General features: G+C 33.7%; 1 protein-coding gene across 1 annotated transcript in view; it reads right to left on the bottom strand.

Moving 5' to 3' along the window:
• LOC128553648 (uncharacterized) overlaps positions 1-5,954 on the bottom strand; it is a gene marked incomplete at its 3' end in the record, with an annotated part of 32,586 nt that extends 26,632 nt beyond the window's left edge. The window contains exon 1 of the mRNA XM_053534822.1: positions 5,440-5,954. Within this exon, the coding sequence (XP_053390797.1) occupies positions 5,440-5,714 (275 nt within the window). The remainder of the gene's footprint in view (positions 1-5,439) is intronic.
• Positions 5,955-17,840: the final 11,886 nt, after the last annotated feature.

The raw sequence follows: 17,840 nt of genomic DNA, 5'->3' as shown, positions 1-17,840 counted from the left end.
AAGGGGTTAAAATTTTACCCGAAAACTAACTCGCATGATAAGCTTAAATTAGCAGAAAACATTTTTAAATTCAATCGCAGGCTTCGTCTAAAGGAATACTTTGCTTCAAAAATAATAAATGACAGCGAATGTGAGAGCGATGATAACAATGCAGATACAGATAATTATCATGATCTACCATTCTACAATAAATCTCAGTCATCTTTTACTCCTCCAGCTGGTCGCGATATGTACTTAGACTTTTATATAACAGCTGTTACTGAAGAAATATTACAGACTTTTATCAAGAAAAGACGATATAGTAATATTTCAAAAACTGAACTAGATTCGCTCAGAAAATTATCTCAAGATGAATCGATTGTTATCAAGAAAGCTGACAAATCTATTACAATTGTTATAATGAATACGGCGGATTTCAAGAAAGGGATTCTGAGGCAACTTAGTGATGGTAAATATTATGAAAAACTTAAACAAGATCCTAGAGATAATGTTTTTAAGAATATATCTACATGTATTGAAAGTATAGAAGAGACAAACAGTAAGGAATTTGACATGTTTCCAGAGTCTGTTAGAACTCCGGTATTTTACGTGCTGCCGAAAATACATAAGACTCCCGACAGCAATCTACCGCTAAATTATCCCGGGCGACCCATTGTGTTGGCATGCAGTTCGCCCACGGAGAACATTTCAAAATATCTTGATTATATACTTAAACCACACATGATAAACTTACCGTCTTATATTACAACTGATACACCTGACTTTACTGAAAAGATTAAAAGTTTCAAATTCAATAGTAAGACTACTTATTTATTGACACTAGATGTTTCTTCTCTATACACAAACATACCGCACAGCGACGGAATCGACGCATGTAAATATTTTTTGGACGAGCGTTGCCACGGACGATTGAAAAGTGACGATGTCGCAAAACTCATTAGACTTGTTCTGCAAAATAATTATTTCAAATTTTGATGAAGATTTTTATCTCCAAAAATATGGGTGGGCAGCTCAATGGCACCACCATACGCATCATTATTTAGGGGAAAACTTGAACAAGACTTCCTTAGAAATCGAGATCTACAACAGACACTTTGGCTGCGTTTCCTGGATGATATTTTTATGGTGTGGGATCATTCCTTGGAAGAACTAGAACTTTTCATCAGAGTGTTAAACAGTTTTCATCCTGACATAAAGTTTACGCATACTATTTCACAAGATTCGCTCTCGTTTCTAGATGTAAATATATCCAAGGGAGAGAATTTATGTGTCGAAACTAACATAAATGTGAAAGAAACTAATAACCACCAGTACGTGGACTATACATCATGTCATCCCAAACAATATAAGAACGGTATTCCGTATAGTCAAGCAAAACGCTATAGACGTATAATATCAGATGGTGACAAGTTCACACACTCATTATCACAGCTTCGTGAATTCTTCGTTGACAGAGGTTACCCACATGATGTGTTAGATCGTGCCTTCCAATAAGTAGTCAATATATCTCAGCAAGAAGCTTTACAGACTCAAGTTGGGGACAAAAATAGTGTAATTCCTTTTACTATTGTGTATGATCCAGCGCTTTCACGTATTGGTAACACTATTAATAAATACTGGAATATTTTGAACCTATCAAAAAGCTTTACAACTAAATCGGTTTATGAGAATTGTAAACCTGCTGTTGCCTATAAACATCCAAACAATTTACAAGATTATTTGATAAGTTCAGAGTTCAATAAGCAAAGTGATAAACTTTATCTCTCACGAGATAATGGTAGTCGATGGTCTCATTGTACCAATATCGAAACAGGTTCAGAATTTACCAGTCAAATGACTGGTCAAGCATACAGTTTACATCATAACGTAAACTGTAAAAGTAAATGTGTAATTTATTTGATTACTTGCAAAAAATGTGACAAACAATATGTGGGACAAACTAAGCAACCTGTATCAAAACGCATGAACAGTCATCGATTTGATATTAATAGTTTTACTGACCCTACTTTTTCCTCAATGGTTGCATCGCATTTCAATTTACGAGATCATTGCTTAAAGGACTTTTCTTTTATGCCTATTGATGTTGTAAGAAGAGACATTGATCGTCTCTGCAAAGAAACAGTGTGGATACATAAACTGAAAACGCTCTATCCAGATGGTTTAAATTCTAGTTTTATCTGATATTAACTGACCAATTGACTATATATATATATATATATATATATATATATATATATATATATATATATATATATGTAATGCCGAGTATATTGTTGTTTTTTCCTATTTCTTAAACTGGGCTAAAATAAATGACTGAATGCCAAGTTGGAAACGTTCATGGAATGTATCTGGCTCTCTGTATGTACATGAGTTACACCATAACACAAATATTTTATGTATCACTTTATGCTATACAATAAATACTCTAGTAATATATTAATATCCTCATTAGTGTTTAAAGGCTGTACAAACTTTTAGTTAATTTCATTTACAGCCATACTATTTTCACAATTCACACTCTCAATATATTTCTTACATTCACTATGCCACGCTTTAATTGTTTTACTTTCATTTCTGTTGAATTACTGCAGTTAAAGCAAAACTGGTATACTTTGCATATAATACCAAACCAATTTTTCCGTTCGTTGCATTGTTTTTGGTAGCGGAAAATCATAAAAAGAAACAACTTGCAGTTTGTTGTGGTCTAATTTGAATTATGGCTGAAAACTGTCTTATAGTTTTTGATGCGGAACTCGCTCCTTATTTAGGCTCTTACTAAGTTTCATAGACATACTTGTATAATAGTACTACAAAAAGTAAAATAATTCTTCATTAAATTGTGTTCGAAAATATTTTATCTCTGTTTAACTTGGCAGGTTTTCCCCAAATTATTAAGCGTAACAAAACTATCATTGCACAATAGTGTTATTTTAAAGCTTGATTCGGTAATCGATATAATACTAAAATAGTTGTGCCAGTGGGCAATTAAAGACAATTATATATATCTCGTCTCTTGTTTAATTTTTTTGAAGCGCACGAACGACTCCTTGTGTTTTGGTTATTTTCCGTAACTATTGACCTCCAAGTCATGAATATTCCGTATGTTTCCGTAAATGAATTTACGGCATTCGAACCATAATAGCGACAAGTTGGCTTCTTTTAAAAAAGAAACCTAGGAGAGGTCAAGTGTTGCTCCTTTTAAAGTTTTATCAACCACATAGATAACAATTGTTATAATAATTATTGTCTCTGGCTATATGATAGGTTGTGCTATAGACGAGTTTCCCTGCTGCAGGCCACTGTGACCTATTAGGGGTCCAAGCACTTCCTTCTCCTAGTTAATACTGAATTTCATTTAAAAATGTTCAAAAGCTACCACTGCAATAATTGTACACTGAACCTGGCCCTGGTGAAAACTGCCAATTAAGCATCTTACCATATATGCCAGAACCTCTTCTGACAGGCTTGTTTGTCAACTGCCCCGTTCGTTTGGGCCCAAGAAAATAGCTTCCGAGAAGCTTTAGGAAAGCTTAGAAGAAAATCCAAATCGAACAGACGTCTGCCGGAAGTAAAAAAATATATCATTCATTTTTTTAAGTGTTTCTTCCAGAGATTTCTATTGTTAATGTGCTATTTGAAAAAGAAATTCCAAAAAGTTTATTTGTTCTAGTTTATAACTCAGTTTTTAAGGTATATATGTCGAATTGCCACCTTGTTTTGATCACGTGATTAACATCTCCGACTATCGGGTGGAAGACACAGAAGCTCAGAAGAACTCTTCTTATTCCGGCAGACTTTCCGAATGGGGCAAACGAACCCGCCAGTTTAACAATAAGTTAATTTAATTGAAAGAAATACATTTTAACGTGATTCAATTCATATGAATATCTTTGAATACTGCGAACAAAGAATAGTTAATATATATCTCTATACTTGTTTTGTTAATAACCGTATAAACCATATTTCTTTATTTTAAACGAACTGTTACTGTAAATGTCGTCTTAGAGGATTTTAAAACTTATTTGTGCGCAAGCGCACTGTACCATTTCAGACTGGCTCACCGTAACTTGCGTTAGGAAGTGAAATCTTATCCCGTAAAATTAGTAGATTATTCTGAATTCTCCTAGTTTGAATGCCAACACTATGGAGAGGTCTTGATAGACCTCTCCAGTAAACCTATTGAAAACCCAATACAAGATATATATTATACCTCTGCTACTTTACATTTGGTAGTTATAGTAACAAAGATCTGTACATAAACAGATAATGGATAAAAAGGACAAAGGATTATACCACAACCCAGTTTAAAATGCTGATAAAAATACTACATATATATGTGACACTGAAAAATAATTAAATGAGTGAAAAAAAATCTGTTGTAAAAATGTTAGAAGAACTATGTAAACTTTCTGCTTTATTTCAGACGCGTTGCAGCGGTTTACTAGCTTCTGCCAAATAATTTTGTAATTTATATAAATATATTGTATACAATTAAATAAGTTTGTACCACTGACTGCTTTCAGGGTAATCACTTTTCATTTATTTTTGAGAGAAATTATTTTTCGCCTAAAATATACGGGTAAATCTTATTAAACTGTCAAAAGCCAATTGATTCATAGAAATTCTAACCAGGTCATAGAATACAAATATTGCTGCAATTTCAATATTTCACAAGAAATTATTTAGTAGTATAAAACAAATGATAGGTTGAGGGAACATCTATAAAGCCTATTAATATATACTCATTAATGAGAAAACCCGTTAAAAGGTATATTAGACTAAAGTTTTATACAAACTTTCAAAACATTTAAACACATACGCTCCCTTTTAAAGCCGTTACATCCATCAGAACACAAAATTAGTCAGATAAGCGAGACCAGGAACATATTATTCAAGAATAACTAGGAACATATTATTGCAGCAAAAATCTGTTGAAACAACAAACAGTATGCAGTAGTTTTATATAGATTAAAAGAGATGAAAATTAAAGCAATGTACTTTGTATACTGGTATAGGTACATGTCGAAATTATTTGTGTTTTGGATGTATATATTCACATTTTGAGTTCGATTTCCTTTACATTAATGTAAATAATGATATTTGGGTATTTAATGGTCGGTCCAGTATCACGCATAACTCTGCTGTAGACTGCTAAATATTTCTGATGATCCACAGTGCAAACTTACAGTGCAATATGTATAAAATTGATAGAGGGAACCAACTAATTGTTAGATTAAGTACTCGTTATCAAGTACTATTTAAAGCTTAAGAGAAATAAGAAACTCCTTTAAGTAACACTTGACACAATATTTCGTGTACATGAGGGCGAAAATTTGTTGCGGTAAAATTCTTGTGTCAAAACGTCTCTTTTAAAGCTCACAGTCCGTAATTATATGGGCTTGCATTAAAAAGAAACATGTAAAAGGTAATCTGTCTTACCTTGCAACATCTGTCTTTGGATGTACGTTTTCCTCACGTGAGTATAATATGCTTTCTTGTCTCGCTGACGCATCCTGAGCGCGAAATGACAGTGAGTCATTTATTGTTGCCTGTACACTATCATTTATTTCTTTCTTAAAGTCCGCAAGTTTTTCTGTCAATATACTTTCTACTATATCAGTAACAACTTGTTTTAATGATTCATCATTTCCATTACCCGACACTAAATCCTCCGAGGGAACAGATTCACTGACAATTTCGCTTTCGCCCGACATATTGTCGCTAGCCCTTTGTTTAACACGTCAGGACTGAATGAGAACGAAATTATGTTCGTTTAAACAAGCGTTGAAACGAGCACGAACTTGTTTAGTCTTGTATTCAACTTTGTAGCTATATTGATTTGTACATAAAGTGTATGAAAAGAACAATACCACTTGTAAAATGCACGTTAATTAAGTTAAATATTGAATATTTCGGGTACGTGATATCAAATGTAATTTATTTCAAGAAGGTAATTTTGTTAAGTGAATATACGAAAGAGGTTTATAAACTTTATTTACTTACTTGTACATCTTATGTCAGTAAATGTGACGGGATGGTCGAACCGGGGACAGAAACTATACGAACAATCTAACAATCATTACAATATTTACAAGTTTATTTGCAGAAAAATGAAGATTTACAGTAAATAGAAAAAACCTAATTGGAAGAAAAGAAAAACCTGAGCGCAATGTCTATGATGGTTTATAGAAAGGATGTTTGATTCAGAGATTTCTAATACAATGTCATAGTGACGATTTACAAATGTTTCAGATCCACTTTAAACTTAGAATAGCACTATCAATGTTGAACACTATTAAGATACTCTCCCATCACATCGCGAAGAAGTTGCCACAATTCTGGCACCCCATATACAGTGTTTATATCTCAGTCGTTTTCATCCAGGCGAGTTAAGTAAACCAAGAGTATATCACTTCCTGGTCGTGACATCTACAGGACTATCACGTCTGATGGAAGAAACTAAAATATAACATATGGTAAGCACAATTTCAAATACAAAAAAAGCTCAAACTGCCCCAATGGGTACACCATATAAAAATAACGTAGGCTAGACATTCAAAATGTGTGCTTTAAGTGCTATTAAAACTATTTTGGAAAAAAGTTGAAATAAAATAACTACAAATCACCAATGATAATGTGATTCCCGCCGAAACGCGGGGACGAGTCCATTTTGTGATAACTGATAAAATAACAATTTATCATGGTTTCAAATTATTTGACAAGTAAATATAAGTATTTGTTTCATTTTAACTATCCAGTTAGTATACAGAAACATTTTTATGTTCACAATACAATTATCTCTACATAAGGAAAACAGAAAAATATCTATGAAAAATCTTTTTCTTTCAAAATTAAAAAAATCTTTTCTATGAGTATTTTTTACTGAAAACTGTTCACAAAAGTGAATATGAAACAAGATTTTTCTTTTCATTTGTACCCATCACTGTAATGATACAAATATGACTATGATATGAGATAAATATATGTCTTGATTCATTTTTGTTGGTATTTATAAAAATATCTGAAAATGTTGATCACTCCCTAGCAGTTTCAGCAACAGTGGGTCTGTTCATAACAATGTTTCACTAAATACAGGCTTGGTTATATTTGTTCATTGTTTTTAGCACAAACTTCCTATCAGAAATGTGAATTTGAAAAAAAAACTAAAAAAAAAAACTATAGGAATTCTCTTTAAATTAGACTAAAATCATTGACAGTGCCATAGAAAAAACATCGTTGGTCTTTACCTGGATGTCTGTAGATGAAAATAAGTTGTATCTTAACAGGAAATATTTTTCCTTCATTAAATGTTTTAATATCTATATTCCTTAATCATTTGGACAGTACATTTTTGTATATCACATATTTCATTGATATTATTTACAACCATATAATTATATCTTTTACATATACATGTAAGTACCATCTTGATACATGTTTTTTTTTTTTCACTCGTCTGTCATAATTTTCTTGTATTTTCTGTTTCTGCTGTTATTGAATTGTTAAATAAGAGCCAGATTTTGCACTTCGGAATGTTTGAGTTGAATACAAGCCAAAATAAGAAAAAAATCGTTTCTGTTTGCTCGCTCCTGTTTCCTTCAAACACCAAACATTTTTCGTGACAATTAAAAAAAATCCAAAATTTCAATTTGGTGAGGCCAACTTAATTCTTTTATTTGAAAATGTCTGAAAACTTTCTCATGGTCTTTGATGCAGAACTCGTGCATTACTAGTATTTAGATTATTTCAAACAAATACTGTAAGTAGTAATATTCAAGGTGATTAATTATTCACTGAACATTTTGTTTACATTCATATTGCCCCTAAATTTTGAATAGAAAATAACTTAACCGAAGGTCATTGTACAATAGTATGGTAATTGAAGCTTGATTCGGCAATCAACTTAGTACTAAAATAGTTTTGCGAGCGGGAATGAAAGACGTTTATCCCATTTCCTTTTAGTTGTTTTAACGCTCGAACGACTAACCGAAACTAATTGGCAACTAAAACATATTTCGTTCTGAAGACAGGACAAAGGAACTATTTTAATGTTTTCAGTAAAGCATGACCCACTGAATCTAACGTAATGACATGACTTTTTAACATTCAAATCTTTGCAATCTTTATTTGAGCCGCACGATGAGAAAACGAGCATAGTGCATTTGCGACCAACATGGATCCAGACAAGCCTGCGCATTCGCGAAGTCTGGTCAGGATCAATTCTGTTCGCTGACGGTTTCTCTAATTGCAATAGGGTTTAAAAGCGAAAAGTATGGATCCTGACCAAACTGCACGGATGCACAGGCTGGTCTGGATCCGTGCTAGTCGCAAATGCACTATGTTCGTTTTCGCATGGTGCGGCTAAAATCTTTGTTTTGCCTTCTGACGTACATATATATATTTACTACTCCCATAGGTACTAATTAAATTTAAGAAAAACATTTTAATAGTAAATGCATTTATGCTTCAAGTAGATAAGTTTTAAATTTATTTTTCTTTAATTGTGTCCTCATTGTGTGGTTGGTTCAGTTTTTGCTTACTTCGAATCCTTTCTCCCTTACTGCTATGGTATGCAGAATTCTATAATGTAAGGGAATAACATCTGTGAAGAGGTCCTTGAGTAGCATAGGACGCAATCAAGCAACATAATACCAGACCTTGTTTGACTGAGTCTGAGCATGAGAGGTAACATGTGCAACGCCCCTTAGCGCCAGCTTAAGCGGAATAGTATTATAGTAAATCATGTTCTTCATGATACCTACCATCCGACTGGCTTACGGCTTATACCGGCGTATAAGTATTTTTATTCTGTGGGGAACTTTATTTCTGCGGAAGACAATTAGACCACAGATTTTAAATCCGCAGAACATTTTGTCCTGACAGGCCGTGATACGACGATACAAACTGCCATTATAATCCGGTTAAGTATAGGACAATGTCTGATAGCGCTATTTGCTTTTGTCCCACATGTAGCCGAAGGCCGACGAATCAATACGGTAATATGATATAACCGTTTTATGATTGTTTTGCTCCTTAGCTTAAATTATGTAACAAACACAATCCATTGTATCCTTTGTGTCTATTGTTAACCGATCCGTTTGGCGATAGTCATATTTACCGTTAGAAAAATGCGTGATTAACAAAAATTATCAACGTTTCAATGCACACATGAGAATGTTTGCAAAATATAGATTCAGGCATTTTTCGTGTCTGTTTGGCAGGACCGTATTTATAAAATGACTGTTACTCCTTGCGTTAAACACTCACCTTTATGTGATGATGACGATGTTACATCAGTATCCGTCAATTTTTATTTTCAAACCGGAAGCCAACATAACTGTCAAAATAACAACAAAATACGTACAGCCGGTGTAATGAAGTATTTCGACCCCCATAGAATAATGACCCCCCGGTCATTATTCTATAGAAAAAGTGACCCCCGGTCATAGTGTTATGACCTCCAGATCATAGTACTATGACTCCCCCACGTGAAGTAAACTGAACCTCACGAAGAATATTGACTCCCATAAAAAAAACGACCCCCGGTCATTTGGTCAAATTTAGTGATAACTCCTGTATCTAAGGCCTAATTACTGCATTTTATGCCCCCTGTCGGGGGAGGGGGGCATATAGATTTGCCCTTGTCCGTCCGTCCGTCCGTCCGTCCTTCCGTTTAACCATTAGCCCCAGATACCATCACTTGACACAGAAATCAGAGCATTCCGCAACAGGAAAAGGGATTCTATTTCTAGACGCTGTATCTTGGTGTATATATTTTTTTCAGGAAAATAACAATTCACAATACGTTCACAAAACACACCAGTGTCAACAATCCCTGCAAACGTCGGTATGAAGTAATTCTTCAGAAGAAAACTGCACAAGAAACTGCTAGCATAGAACTTAGTATTAATAGAAGTTGCAATACTTAGCAGTGGCAGTAAAGTACGGTAGCGGCAACAATAGAAAGTAGTAGTAGTAGTAGTAGTAGTAGTAGTAGTAGTGGCAGTGGTAGTGGCAGTTGCAGCAGCAGCAGCAGCAGCAGAGGCATAAGTGACAGCAACAACAGCAGCAGGAGAAGAAGAGGTAGATGTACAAGACGTATTAGTGGAAGCAGGTATAGTTGTATCAGTAGTAGCAGTTGTAGTAGTAGTAGTAGAAGTAGTAGTAGTAGTAGTAGTAGTAGAAGAAGAAGAAGAAGTACATGTAGTAATAGCAATAGAAGTAGCGGCACCAGTAGTAGTAGTACAATCAAAATGTTAACTATTGGCAATGGAGGGTATTAGAGTTGTAGATCTAGTAAAATTGTCCGTTAGGTTTGGTGGGGATCACTTTTTAATAGATATTATCGTCGAAAGTATTTTTAGGAGCCGGTGTTTTACGCGGAAAGAGTAACTGATTTAAATAGAATAATGTCCGGGAATCGATATTGTATGAGAGTTCGAATGTAGTAATTTCGGCAGTGAGTATTTTACATGGAAGGAGTCACCTGTTCTATAGAATAATGACCGGGGTCGTTATTCTATGAGATTCGAAGGGAGTCATCTTTAGGGAGTCAGTATTTTACTTGGAGGGGTCAGTTTTTCTATAGAATAACGACCGGGGGGTCGTTATTCCATAGAGTTTTCAAAGGGAGTCAGTTTTTCATAAGGGGAGTCAATATTTTACAGGAAAGGAGTCACATTTTCTATAGAATAATGACCGGGGGTTCGTTATTCTATGGGGGTCGAAATACTTCATTACACCGGCGAACGATAATAAAAATGGCGCGAAAATGTCAGGCGAATCTAAGATAATTTAGGTTGGTCAGATGTCACGGTAAATTAGATAGGAATTCGTATGATACTTGTCAAATAGAAATCAACATTTACTTGATTGGCGAAATAACTCAGGTGGCTAAGCTGTCGGTTTTCAAATGCAGTGCGAAAATAGCACGAGTTCGAAACTCGCAAGAGGTTTATTTTCTAAGGAAAAGTTTTATGTTTGTTTGTTTTGGGTTTAACGCCGTTTTTCAACAGTATTTCAGTCATATAACGGCGGGCAGTTTAACCAGTGTTCCTAGATTCTGTACCAGTACTAACCTGTTCTCCGCAAGTAACTGCCAACTTCCCCACATGAATCAGAGGTGGAGGACTAATGATTTCAGACACAATGTCGGAAAAGTTTAATGTAGCCCTGCTTTATGTTTGTTTTATTTCAGTTTGATTCTCAGTTTGTCTTCTCTTTTTTTATTTATTTTTTTCTATTTTGTTTTAACTTGTTTTAATATCTATGAAATTTTAATCATTAAAATTCATTTCATTTCCGGCTCGTCTGCTCTATCTGTTCCAGAATCGTCAGTTGTGCCCGTTTCAGAATTTCAGAATAATAAAATCGCTCATCAGAAGCTTTTTTCAATGGTCGCCATTTCGAGATATGGAATGGTATGTTAGTGTATAATGTAGGGGTATGTACTTATATTCCATCGGTAAAAATTGGACGTTCACAAAGAACCCGTGTATGCTGTATTACCGTATTATTTTTAAAGCCAGTTGAAAAACCGGTATTTTATCTATGCGGAAAAAAGGTAAAAAGTATACTTCAACCCAGTATCGAACTCCGGACCTCAGGTGTCATACCTAGCGGCAAAACCCATTGCGCTAATACAGTACTTCTTTCTACGAGTCTCAGTTTGAGATACTAATCCATATCATCTATGCGTGATTTACCTAAACTGGTAAATAATAAGGTCGACTGCGTTTGTTTACAAATATCAACTTATCGTTCGATTACTGTACCTGTCTAATTGAAATTAATGAAACAACCAATGAATACAGGACGGCAGAAATGAATCCTATTGATCAATGCGAGAAGGAAGATACCGCAGAAATAAGGTACGCAGAAAGTTAATACCACCTGAAAAAAATCGCAGAGTATTAAGCCCGCAGAGAAAAGTACTTGTACGGTATAATGTTCTTCTTATGTGCCTTTCCCTACCTGAAAAAAATACCCTTTCGTCGACAAGACTTAGAGGTGGAATATTTGCTCGTAGATTGGACTGACAACGAATAAAAACAAGCCAAGTTTCTCTATTTCACAAGCTAACTTACTGTGCCAGGTTTTGCGTTTGCTGTCACACTTTTAAGGCTCTACACACTCAGTTCCCTGACTATATAAGGGATATCATAAAATTGTACTCTCAAGATCAAAAGATCATGATGTTACTGATTATCATGCCGAAGAATGAAACCGTGATGTAAGACAATCGGAGCCTTTCGTTCATTTCTTTCAAGCCTTGGAGCTCCCGTCCCATCAATAAGATTGATTTCGAAGCTGACACGCTGGTTGCTTTCAAAGGCTTGCAAAAACTCCACTTCTTTGTACAGCATTTCGTAAAATTAGCAATATTTTTTTTCTTTTCATATCACAGCATATTACAGTATTTTATCTTAGGGCCACTTAAGGACTATGCATTTTTGAAATTATGAATTAGGTGGATGGGGTACATGATATTATTTCTGAGGAATTTCGAAGTTACTATAAAACAAAACTTATTCCAATGTGACAATGCATTAAAACCATGAAGTGCTGAACTCTTACTTTAATTAAAAAAGTAAAGTTGGAAAAATTATCAGTATGTTAGTGTCACAATTTTCGGTGACAGCATAACTGCGAAAAACTATAACATGCATAATAAAGCTGAACTATCCGTGTAAATGAGCTGAGAGCTATTTTTCTATTTCCGTTTATTACTTTTCAAAAAAAAAACACAAAAAAACATTACCAGGTGTTGGCAAAATTTGTCATTTTTGTGCACATGCCTTTACACATTAAAGAAGTACTAACTACAGGTGTGGTGTGCGAGAAGGGCCTGAGCACTTACGTAGTGCTCATTTACAGGGATTGTACTGTTCAGATAAATATACATATATAACTTTATCATAAGTCCGCAAAGTGCAACAAAAGAAATAGCAGTATTAATTTTGTAATAATATTATTTATTTACAAAGTAAGTCTGGAATTCTAACTGGCCTTTAAGAAAGCTGCATTTTCAAGTACCTGAAATTTTCCACCTACTAAACTTCAAAGTTTAAGTTTGAAATTCTATTGAACACGTTTGCTTTAATTTAAGTCGAAAAATAAACTAGAACTCTATGACAAAATTCGAATAGCTCATTTCGCACATGTTAGACAGTGAGAAAGCAAACATATCGTACGTATTATTTAGCATGGATGACTTGCACTGTGAATACATACTTTTTACACTTAACATTTAATTCCACGAGTACATACATATATGTTACCTTTTGGGTTCTCTTACTTCTAACTAGAATTACAGCTAATATGCTGGAACAACAACACTGGTACAGTTCATCATTTTATTTATATTTACTTCACAGTTTACAGCATAAGGTTGAAGGGTACACCGAAATGATAATATAGGTATCGTAAGTGTAAATGTTGTGACCCTGAAAGTAAACAATAAATTACACTAAATACTTAAATTGGTGCACTTTCACTTTATCTCGCTTATTACTTAATGGATTTGATTCAAACTTAAAATAATTGTTCAGCATCATCACTCACATCATATGACATAAGGGCCATAACTCTTGCACCAGTATTTCATGAATTATCCCCCCTTTTTACTTAGAATTTCAAGTTAAGGTTTTGGTGCGCTTTCACTCTATCTCAATTATCACTAAATTGATTTGATTCAAACTTAAAATAGTTGTTCAACATCATCACTCACATCATATAACACGATGGCCATAAATCTTGCACCAGTATTTCATGAATAATTCCCCTTTTTACTTATAGTTTCAGGTAAAAGTTTTGAGGCACTTTCACTCTATCTCAGTTATTACTGAATGGATTTGATTCAAACTTAAAATAGTTTTTCCACTTTATCCACCACATCATATGACACAAGGTCCATAACTCTGGCACCAAGTTTTCATGAATTATGCCCATTTTACTTAGAATCAAAGGTTAATTTTGATGTATTTTCACTATATCTCAAGTTATTACAAAATGGATTTGATTCAACATGACACAAGGTGCATCACCCTTTATCAATATTTCATGAATTATGCCCCCTTTTGCTAAGAATTATACTTAATATTTAATGTTTGATACATTTTATCCTTATCTCTCGTATTACTTAACACTTTTGACACAGACTCAAGCTATTATCCAATATTTCATCCACGTTGGAGTCATTAAACACTCCAGTGACAGCTCCAGCTTCGTCAAATGTGCCCAGTTTCACTATCCACATCGAAATAGTCGAGCGCGCTGTCTCCTGTGACAGTTCTTGTTTATATTATTGTCAATAATGTTCTCCCTGTATGTTTGTGATTATATATGTCATTATATATGGCTCTTGATTGGCTTAATAAAATATTCTATTCTATTCTATTCTGATCAGCTGATCGACCTACTGCCCATCACTCGCTTATCCACCAAAATTAGAGCCGACTGGTGAATATATAGGTAGACGAATTTACTATGTTTTAAATATCATCGAAGACATTATTTGTAACGGAAATAACAACATTTAAAATACTGCTAAATTGTCTAATTTACCCATAATTTCAGAAGAAATCCATCTTGACAACAAACGCTTAATTTTTCCACATGACGTCACACCTGTTTTTTCTTACCTTTACGCCAAGCTCCTCACAGTATATTAAGAATTTCGTCCCTTCAAATGGCTATCTTTAGAGTAAAATTTTCCGATAAAAGTACCGTATTTGTTCGAAATTTACTATGAGCGCACGTTAGAACAATTTTCTCTCATGTATCATTCTCCGTGTTTGTGCAATCCTCAAAACATATCCAAAAACTGAAATTGTTCTCCCCTGCGCTCATATCGTATTTTTGTGATAAAGTGCATGAAAATGTCTAAAAATGTACAAAATCTGTGTTGATGACATGAAACTAGACCATGGATCATGACTTTTAACGCAAAACTGTTACATTTTTTCTTCAAAAAATGCACGATTAATCATTTATCTTTCAAATAATTCATAACGTTGAGATGTATTTTTACTTTCATTTTCTTCAAAATGTGGGGGCTAAAACTGTGCCTTATCATCGTATATGGTCCTTTTAGGGACACATTTTTTACCAGTTTAACACACGCTTACATAATACAAGTACAGTGACTTTGGAGCTCTCAGTCTCAGTTTATTTTTCCTTTAGGACCATGAAGTCCATTTAGTATTATATTGGTCCGAGAGCTCACGGACTTTTATTGCAACAATTGAGGCCAAAAGAAATTTATACATTTTTGGAAACAATATTTCATATTCTCCATGAAAACCCATTTCTTAAGTGTCAAAGCCGTGCCTATCTTATTTTGTTCACTTATGTTTGTGATAGGGGAGGTAAAACTCACTTGTAAAAATATTAGGGGGTAGGGTAAAGTTTTCGTCTGCCAGTTTTTTCACTGTTTAATTACAGTAACAATTGGATTGTCAGTAAATGTATATATGTCAAGCAATGACAGCAATAAGAAATTCATCAAAATGGAATGAAGGGCTAACATGATATTCAAGTTCAAAGGTCAAATTCATTTAAAAATCACAAAATGTGGCATTTTTAAAACTTATTTTTATTCTTAGAAAATAGTTTGTTATCATAAGACACTCATCTTTATCTATGTAATGTGTATATATTAGTAAAACTCAGAAATACAAATATCATTGCAAAAAGACAAGGTCAGTCCTGATAATTGAAGGTCAAACGTCATTTTCATGCGCAAATGTTAAAACTGCTACCATTACCTTTTCTAATCAGTTTAATATGTCGCTGAGGTTAATTCATTTCAATGTTTGTATGCCAGGCAAAGTCAGCAGTGCAAATGACACCCCAAAACCACCATGAATAAAGCTAATATCAGAGGTCAAGGGTCAAATTTGTGTGAAAAAATGCATAAATAGCTTCCTTTTCGAAAAATAACAGATATCTTTTTACATCATTAGCAGTTGGTCGTGAATTAGTTTGATGTATATATGTCCCACAATGTCATCAATAAAATATAGTCTGGAATGAGTCAAGTTCAAATGTTATAGTAAGGGTCAAAGGTCATTTTCAAGTAAAGGGAAGAAAAATTAGGTCTTTAACTCTTCTCTTTGTTGATAATACCTTGTCGATATTAGTCAATGATATCTGTTCATTTTAATGTATAAATGTTTGGCAATGTCTGGTATGCACATACAATTTCAAAACATTCAAGGTTAACCATAATATCAAAGGTCAAAAGAGTGGGTAAAATGTTGCAATAATATCACCTTTTTGTAATAATTATTATTGTTTAAAAGTATTTGTTTTGTCATGTTAGCAACAGATCTATGTTCATTTTACTGTATATTTGTCAGACGATGTCATGAAAGAGAAAATAAGTCAAGGTCAAACCTGGTTTAAAGGTCAGGGGTCATTTTTGCATAAAAGACCAAAGTAGTAGTAATCTTACTCATTACTATGTTCAAAATTAGCTTGTTGTTACAATTCACAGTTAGAACTTTATTTTAATGTTTACATGTCAAGCAAGGGCAGCAATTTAGGTCTTAAGTCTTGAATGAGTAAAATTCAAATGTGATATTAAGGGCCAAAGGTCATTTTCAAGTAAAAGAATGAAAAGATGGCTTTTTATTTTTTCTCTTTGTTGATAACATCTTGTCGATATTAGTCACTGATATCAGTTCAATTTAATGTATAAATGTTAGGCAATGTCTGGTATGCACATACAATTTCAAAACATTCAAGGTCAACCATAATATCAAAGGTCAAAGGTAAAAAATATGCGTAAAATGTTGCACTAGTATCACCGGTTTTTAATAATTATTATTGTTTAAAAGTTTTTGTTTTTTGATTTTAGTAACTGATCGTCATTCATTTTACTGTATATATGTCAAACTGTTATCGAAGAGAAAATATGCCAAGGTCAACCCTGGTATTGAAGGTTAGGGGTCATTTTTATATAAAAAGCACAAAATGCAGCATACTTACTCATTATTTGTTCAAAATAGCTTGTTATTATTCATTGTGACCAATTTACTTTGATGTATACATGTTTAGCAAGGTCAGCAATGTAGGTCTTATCCCAATAAGTCAGACGTAAACCTATTATTAAGATCAAAGGTCAAATTTGTTTAAATTTCGCAAATAGCAGCATTTTTGCAATGATTTTTCTTTATTGTTTTAGGGTATTTTGTCACTAGTAAAACTGATCATTATTCATCTTGAAATATCTAAAACAGACAATATCACTGTTGAAATGATAATGAAAAATTGTTCAAGGTTAAACCTGACATTAAAGGTCAAAGGTCATTTTCATGTCAAAATTCAAAATACAGCATACCTATTTATTTATTCTTCGTTAGAATTTTACTCGTCATTTCTTTCATTGAAAATATGCAGATCTCATTTCAAAAACACTGATTGGTAAAGCTTAGATCAAAGGTTAAAGGTCAACTTTGTGAGAAAGATCGCAAAAATAGCATTTTCTGCAATACTTTTCATTGTTTATAGATGTTTTGTCATAAAGATATCATCAGACATGAGTCAATAGATCAGCCCTAATGTTAATGACTAAAAGTCATTTTCGGGTAAAAATTCAAAAGTTAGCACTGTTATTTCATTTCTTTTTTTAAAAAGATATCGTGTCGTTATAACTTGATGTTAATTAATTTTAATGTTAGCCTTTACTTACTTACTGCGTTTCAGCTTCTTATGGCCGTTTTATATTTTAAGGTTAGATGCTGCAATGAATTGTACCGTATTCTGCAGGTCGCTGGCATCTCCCCACAGCTTGGCCTCAAATGAGATGTCTGTGGGCCAAACTTTCTGGCGTGCTT

This window comes from Mercenaria mercenaria, unplaced genomic scaffold, assembly GCF_021730395.1.
Source record: "Mercenaria mercenaria strain notata unplaced genomic scaffold, MADL_Memer_1 contig_4140, whole genome shotgun sequence".
NCBI classification, from domain to species: Eukaryota; Metazoa; Mollusca; class Bivalvia; order Venerida; family Veneridae; genus Mercenaria; species Mercenaria mercenaria.
The sequence above is the reverse complement of the archived record's forward strand: the minus strand, read 5'-3'. Positions and strand labels throughout refer to the sequence as shown.